This window comes from Sabethes cyaneus, chromosome 1, assembly GCF_943734655.1.
Source record: "Sabethes cyaneus chromosome 1, idSabCyanKW18_F2, whole genome shotgun sequence".
Lineage (NCBI taxonomy): Eukaryota > Metazoa > Arthropoda > Insecta > Diptera > Culicidae > Sabethes > Sabethes cyaneus.
In genome coordinates this window covers 108245794-108254183 of record NC_071353.1, presented here as the reverse complement: position 1 = coordinate 108254183, position 8390 = coordinate 108245794, and the positions used below count along the sequence as shown (strand labels likewise).

General features: G+C 38.5%; 1 protein-coding gene across 1 annotated transcript in view; it reads left to right on the top strand.

The window, feature by feature from the left end:
* LOC128746258 (BLOC-1-related complex subunit 5) overlaps positions 1–8390 on the top strand; it is a 51111-nt gene that overhangs the window by 15374 nt on the left and 27347 nt on the right. The window contains exons 2-3 of the mRNA XM_053843309.1: positions 157–533; positions 630–874. Of these exons, the coding sequence (XP_053699284.1) occupies positions 218–533; positions 630–874 (561 nt within the window). The 5' untranslated portion in view covers positions 157–217. The remainder of the gene's footprint in view (positions 1–156; positions 534–629; positions 875–8390) is intronic.

Below are 8390 nucleotides of genomic sequence, written 5' to 3'. Positions count from 1 at the left end.
TGCCATGCTAAAATCGCTACATGCGTTGCTGATATGGTATGATCAGCCGAGAAAGAAAATGTTTTATCTGTTCAATTCCAAATTGGAAGCGCAGCGAGTAGCGGAACTTGTAACTTTCGTTATTACCCGTAACTTTTTTTCCTTTCGTTATTCCAGATCGATTACACCAGTATTATGGATCTACTAGTTTGAGTAAAGTTGATTTATTTTTAACACCATGGGCTCTGAACAATCTCAACTGCAGCAACAGGCGGAGGGTGGTACCGTTCGCAGTGGTAGTCTCCGAGCGCAATCTACCAATGCGACACCGACCCCTACTAGGTCCAATACCGGTGCAAAGCTTCTCCGGGGGAACACTATTGCTGCAACGGAAATATCGGCCCTCAATTTAGACGATAACGGGACAGGTCCCAGTTTCTCTGGGACGCCTTCTTCCGCATATATCTGTGATTCTCGACCAGTGTCGCCTCCGATGAGTGTTTGCTCGGATTCCGACTTACCGTACATATCGTATACCGATAAGCCCATAGGAGGTGAGATGATTAATTTGCGACAGCCACGTGATGAATGGTTGAATTAATTTGATCAACACCTTTTTGGGAATTTTGTCGTTTCTCTTTGTCGAGCAGATTCGCCAAAATTGCGCAACAAACAGCAAACGAAGAGTACCGGCAAGATACGCCCCAACAGTGCTTTCGTGGGTAAAACACAGGAAGCGAACCGCTATAGCTACACGGGAACTGGAGGTGCCGGTAGCGGGTCTAGCATCGGTAGGTCTCGACCTTCCTCGACGGCACACAGTATTGTAGTGGTAAAATCGGCCACCGTTAAGGACACCGGCATCGAGAAGGATGACGACATCGTGCGGCTGCAGGTAGGTGATCCCGTAGTAATAGTAAGCATCTGCAAGAAAAGAGAATCGGTTCGCATCTGTGGGCTGCTCTCAGTGGGTGGGAGTCTGTTCTTTTGTGTTCTGGTTTAGCACTCGAGTTGCTGCCATAAAAAACGGCAGTGCGGCAGTGATGAATAATTTACTGTTTTTTATTGGTTCTTATTGTATATGTATACTATTTGATTAGTATTTGGTCGGTGTTAAGTCAGACCGAACTAAGTGACAAAACTCTGATTTCGAGAAAAACGCTTTCAAAGTTTGCTGCTCCGTATGCTTTAAATCTATCAATCGTTCGAAATCATCTCATAACTCAGGCTGTTTGCATCATTTATGTAGTCTGATTAGAGTCAAATGTAGCTTAGAAAATTCTTGATCGTTTGCTGTCATTAACTCATTTTCTTAAATTTTGTGACTTGGTCCGGTCTGATTTAACGCCGACCATTTGATTGCTAGAATCATGGTCGTTAAAGCAGATCGTGTATGGTATGGTACGGTTAGTAGGTATTGATTTCTGATTGCGTTGATAAAATACCACCAAGGAGTGTATGTTATAATAACGAGAAATTAATTAATAGTTGACCGAATTTCCGAAACATACTTTTGGCAGTGCTTCTTAGCGCACCTTCGCATTCGTAGGTGGAAGCACACATGTTGAGAACTACATATCAAGATCTGTTTTAATGTTGAAATTGCAAATATAGTGACTTGAACTTCCCTTTTATGAAAAACTTTTGTACAGTTCGCAGTCCACAGCTAGTTACTGGCATATTTGTAAGCAATGCTATATTCGTTGCAGCAAAATTAAATGAAATACTCACCTTAATTTGTCTTTGAAAAACTTATGTTTTGCTGAAGCTGACGACACATAAATATCCGCCTTTTAACAGAAATTTTGTTAACCAAAGAAAAAGGAGCTGAGATTACAATGCGTCAATTTATTGTTTACACAAAAATTTACTACTAAACATGGATAGTCATCTTCAATCACTACCTTACCAACTGATGAATTATAATTAGAGAACAGATATTTTTACAGGATTGTCAGCACACTCTCTTAACCTATTGAAGTTTAGAGGGCAAGTGGGCAAAAAGGTCTTAATCAGCTAAGTAACGTCTCGAGTTTCATATTCGTTATTCTCTCATGTTTTTTTCTCATGTTGCGTCAAAATTCACTTTTATCTTGTAGTTTTTTAATTTTTGTCAGTTTGTAGAGAGATGTTGAAGTTTCAGAAGATTTTCAGTTTGTTGTTGTTAGGCGCTTTTACACTTTGATTTCATGAATAACTTCGTGTATGTATGTATGTATGTATGGGGATAGCCACCATCACCTCAAGGGTTTCCCATTGTATGCAAGTAGAATTACTGCAGAATCGAATTTATCTACCCAGCAACTTTCATGCCAATGCTGTTCGTGAAGGACTAAAAGGGATTTGGATGGATCTGTAATCAAAGTCGCTTACAGGATTCCACGGGAATATAAGACACTCCTTCCAGCATAGACATCCGGCCACACGATAGATAACTTCGCCGTGCAAACTGAACTTGCGTGATGATTTGTGTGTTGATTTCATGAATAACTTCGTTCGCCAAAATGGCAATTAATGTCAATATAACAGCAGCGATAGAATCTTTTTATCAATTAGAATTGGTACTGCGAAACATTGCACTGAAGCATAGAAATCTTTTTTGTTTTGTGATCAGTGCTCTTTTCGCTTCGATTTTGCTCTTTTGATTACTGGATCTCAACCAAGCAGAATCTGAAAAAATGGTGTATGGGGCATTTATAGAGCTAGTAACTATAAATATTGCGGAAGAAAGTAAGTGCTGAAGATCTTTGTATTTATGCCCCTAGTGGTAGCAGCCTTAAAGCGCTATAAATACAAAAGGCATAACAATTCTTATTTTAGCAATTAAGTATTTAATAACTAATTCTACAAATGTCCCACGCATCATTTTTTCAAAGTATAAAATATTAAGCGCGTAATTATCACATTAACATTGGTTTCTCAGTTGGCACACGCAAGCCGGCTTCAATCTGGTCTAGCTATAGCACGTTGGGCCCTTCTATTCCTGATGCCGGTGGGGTTTTTAAGAGAATGGATTTCACTGCACAGTCGTCCGGCATCCTTGCTGGCGACGTTGCCGGCCCACCGTAGTCTCCCAACTTTCGTCTGGTGTCCGATGGGAATCTCCCTAACTAGTACTTGCAGCTCGCGGTGCATAAGTCTGCGCCACTCTTCGCTTTTCGTTCAAAAATAATCCGTAACACATTTCGTTGAAATACGGCAAGTGCACGTATGTCTTCCGCAAAGTAAGCAAAGTTAAGCCCCAAACCCAATGCATATGGACTTTACTACGTTGCGGCAATTTGACAGTTTTACATGGGTTTTCTGTCAAATTTCCGCAATTTAGTAAAATCCGTATGCATTGTGTCTGGGCCTTTACAGTCTCAAGTCCGCTCAAGCTCATTGATCGAAACGTATTTCGGAGAGGAAAGTAGGCTCGACTTCCAGCTTGAATCTCCTTACTCGTATTATTGTCGGCGGAGATCACAGATCCCAAATGATGCGACGTCGCAGACGACGAAGCCTAAGAGTTGGCTGTTTTTTGCCGAAGATCGTTCCTCTCGTTTCGATACCCGCTCGCCGGATCACACCTTCAATAGCGATATTGAATAACCTACAGGATAGTCCATTCCCCTGACGTAATCCTCCGCACGATTCAAAGGGACTCGAGAGTGTCTCCGAAACACGCACCTAGTACATTACTCGCTCCAGGGTAGCTTTGATTAGCCACGTCAGTTTGTCCGGAAACCCGTTCTCATGCATTATCTGCCATAGCTATTCGCATTCGATTGTATCGTATGCTGCTCTGAAATCTACGAAAATTTGTTGCGTGGGCACGTTATACTCCCGACATTTCTGGAGAATCTGTCGGAGAAAGAAATTCAATACAAAGTAGCACGGGCACGGGATACTGTCCTGCGAATCCTCTTGCTTCTGGGGATAGACAATTTGACAAAATATGGGAGAGCACGTTATAGGCGGCGTAGATCAGCGTAATACCACGGTAATTACAGCAATCTAGTTGATCGCCCTTTTTGTAGGCGACACAAATCACGCATAGGATCACGTAAAACTGATATACATTAGGACATTTTGATGCATGAGTTATGAACTAACCTGTTTAAATTAGTTTCTTTGATTGGGCTTTACCAAAATTCAGATTGCATTAAGCGTATGTTTGTCCACATTGGCGTTGATGATAAGCAGGCTCGTCGTTTTGATGCAATTCCGTTTTGTCTTGTCTAAATTTAGTTTGGTCTATCTGCTTCTTTGTGCTGCATTGCTTAGCATACAAGTCAGTGGTTTTTTACGCACTACATCGAAGCCATTCTGTTCTCTTCGAAAAATTGATCATCAACTGGTTTCCTTGTTTTTTTTCATATTTAAGATAACTGGTTTTATATAAGTGATTTTTTCTTTCTTCTCAATCTCTTTTTTTGCTAAATTTTGATTTTATTCAAGAATTTGACTGAACCAAGCAAAGCATTTTGTTGTCCGGTATTGCGGGACGGCTCGCTGTCCGGTACTGAGTGACGTGAATCACTGAATAAAACTTATATTTTTTAACAGTTTAGATAACTTTGTGGAAAAATGAGCTATGGAGCTTGGACAATATTTAATGAAAGATATGTCATATATGAAAAACAAAATTTTATGCGACCACATAATACTGTGACGCTGATCCGAAAATTAGCCGAAACATACAACAATTCGATCGGCGGTAAATAAAAACATACAAATATCTGTTTTCATGAATGATTCTGACCTAAAAAATCACACATGCTAATTTTTTGTCCTTTTGATTGATTTCATCATATTAACTAATAAGGTGTACCATTTGAACTATGAAAGTTAGAAGTGTCCACTATTGGAAGCTGTTCGGTGCTGTGGAACTTCCCCCTAAGTCCATTTCCGAGTCCAATTTTAGCTAAAACTTTGTTTCTAATTTCGTGTCCAATTTCAACCCCGATTTGAAGTAAAACTGCCAGTTCAATTCATTCCAAATGCAAATTGAATTTCACGTCCAATATCTAGTGTAATTTTACGACCAATTTGTAGTAATGCTTTAGGTCCAACCAGTGCACAATGGGGATTTTTTTGCATTAAAATTCTTTATCTCAATATCTCCAAATGTCGCTGGACTACACTGGCCATGGATTCATAATGGGCAGCAACTAAAATTTTGGAATTTTTTCGCGGCCCCTATATTCAACAACAAACGAGCTCAGAGAGAAATGAGAGTATATATGTGTTAGCTCTCTCTCTCTCTCTCTCTCTCTCTCTCTCTCTCTCTTTCTCTCTCCCCTTTTTGTCAATATTTTTTGTTTTGTTTATGTTTACCCAGTTTTGCTTAAAATGGCGTCGAAACAAGAAGCCTGTCGGGAGTGCGTTGTACACTTCTACGAACTACCACAGAAATCCCGACAAAAAGTATACGGTACAACATTTAAAAAGCAAGTATGTTGCGGCTTCGATTGTTTACCATATCCTAAGATGCCCAACAACTATTCGCAAGCAAGATAGTGGAAGACCAGAAGAAAATTATGGACGCAGAATGAAACTGTTCTTTTTCTTGTTTCTTCCACAACAACCAAACTTCTTCCACCAAACCAGAGGGCTGGCTATCGATTAAGATGCACCAGATGAATGTTTGAAGAAAATTTTGATTCAGTTTTTACAAAAACGTCATGCAGATGGACAATACGTGTTTTGGCCGGATAAAGCATCGCATTACGCCAAAAAAACACAAACGCTCCTGAATACTCATTCGATCCCATTTGTACCGAAAAACCACCACCCGAAAAATCTGTTCCTTGGTGTACAAAAATTACTGAAGAGCCACGAATTGCAAACACTTGATTGGTAGAATCAAGAGATGCATTCGTACAACGCTCCTGTTCCGTCATCAAACGAAAGCTTCGCCGAACAGCCGATTACGGACGGTTTTCAAACGTACGCTAATTTTTTTTCAACAATTTTAGTTTCGGTAAATCAGATACTCTTCATGTATCTTTGTCTTTTTTTGACAGCTTGAGAAAAAAACTCCAAAATTTTAGTTGCCACCCTTTAAGTTGACGTAACGATCAATACCGTGATTGTTGAGAAAACGCATTTTTATCGAGAGAAACATTTAAAGCCATATAATATTTACTGTAAACTTTTTCAATCAAATAACCTGTCAATTTAGTGGACTTTATCAATCAAAAGAGGGCTGATGGGGTTTTATGATTCATTTCCCGTTTATGGTGTTTAAAAAATGCATACGCTAGTTTATGCGAATAAACAGACTGTTAGTTGAACGTTTATTCTCATAGTTTGACATAGTTTGATAGTCATAGTTTGATAGTCATAGTTTGAGTTTCAATAGCTTTAGCTATCGAAGAACAGGCTACTCTGCTGGTTGATTATGGGGGGAGTTATGTCAGCTATGAAACCATTAGCAGAGTAGCTCAATTTTCCTAAATATCTCGAATATTTTTGAACAGACACATGTTGTTTGAGTGTTGGGCATGTATATTACATAGTTAGGAATGCGCAGGACTGAAAAAGCACGTTTTGGCCATTTTGGTTTTTACGTTAACTATGCATCCATGGGAAGTACATTCAATATTTTGATACCAAAAGAAAGATGTTTTTATGAGGATTCAAATAGCGCGTTCCTTGTTACGGTATGCGTCTGTTCTTAGCAGCCAAATGGAGGAAATTTTACCCTACCTTTCTAGGAGTACAGAGATGTATCAATCAATTCTGGAACCTGCTGGAATAAAACCGATATTTTTCCGCTACAAGAAAGCTAACTTGATGTAGATTCCGATGGCAGGGTATTCGATCACGGCAAAATAAGTCATTTTATCCTACTTTACTCAGCCACCGTTGCCGAATTAAAGTAACATCCCAGCTTGCACCAAATTGTACTTCAATGCACATAAGAAGGGCTCCATATAAAGTAGCGGCCAAAATTGCCGAATGTAAAATTTCACATTTTAGCACATGCTTAAACGCGGTTTTGTAGTAAATTGTCTATATTTTTATGATTCGTGAATAAAATTTTGAAAGAAAAAAAATGTCATGTAGAAATAAGCCGACAAAGTTGCCCATTTCAAAAGTTTGAAAAATGAGTCATTTTGAAAAAGTCAAAAAATTAAATAGTTATCGCGGATGTAAATATTATTGTTATATATTATTTTAAAACTGATATTTTAGCCTATTAAAAAATGAAATGAAAACAAATTTAAACTCAATGTGGTGCGCCATAGGCTACTTATAATAAAAATGAAATTTTCACAAACTTTAATCAAAAAAACAACTCTTGTCGCCTCTTGTCGCCGCAGTTTCTAACAGTGCGTCTGAAAGCTCGAAGTATGTTGTATCAAAACATGAATTGAAAGTTTGCTATAATTTGACGTTTTCCGAAAAAAAATAATTTTAAAATTGTCATATTATTAGCAAGTCTTTGAAATTTTAAGTACTCTTTCAACAAATTTGATTATCTTTGTTACTAAATTTATTTAGTATCTGAAGAGAGTTTCAATGACAAAATGGGAGAATCCCCGCGAGAAAGAAAAATTTTGTTTGTCAAGCAAATATTTATATCGGTAACATTTGATCATTTTTCCCCAAATCACCCTAAATATGAGTTCTTATATGTTTAAATCATTTCTTTTGTTACAAATATAATCTAGAATCAATTTGAAACTAAAAAATAATTTTGGCCAAAAATTGCAATTTTCCGACTATTGTGCAATGTACGAAAATTATCATAAATAACTCTACAAATTCGAAATCGTGACTAAAGCTAAATAGAGTGAACCCGAGTTGATTTTCTGTTGTATATAATGATAATAACTGACACACATACGATTTTCAGCACAGAATTGTGTAGCAATACGGAGCGAGTCGGGCTTAGTCGGATATTGCCGTATATAATCACTTATATAGATGAAATACGTATATTTATTCCTCATCACGCATATCGCTTCTAAAATAGTACGGATAGGGCCGTTTTGCGGACCAAATACGATTTATTAGCACGCATATCGGTACGTAATGCTGATTTGTATCTATACCTATAAAAATGGATTTCTGTTTGTCCGTATGTTCCTTATAGAATCGAAAACTACTGAACCGATCGGCGTGAAAACTTGCATGTAGGGGTTTTTGGGGCCGGGGAAGATTCTTATGATGGTTAGAGACCCCTCCCCCACTAAGAGGAGAGGCTCCCATACAAATCTATACCTATAAAAATGGATTTCTGACTGTCTGCCCGTATGTTCCTTATAGAATCGAAAACTACTGAACCGATCGGCGTCAAATGTTGCATGTAGGGGTTTTTGGAGCCGGGGAAGGTTCTTATGATGGTTAGAGCCCTCTCCCCCCACTAAGAGGGGGGACTCCCATACAAATGAAAAACAAATTTCTGCATAACTCGAGAA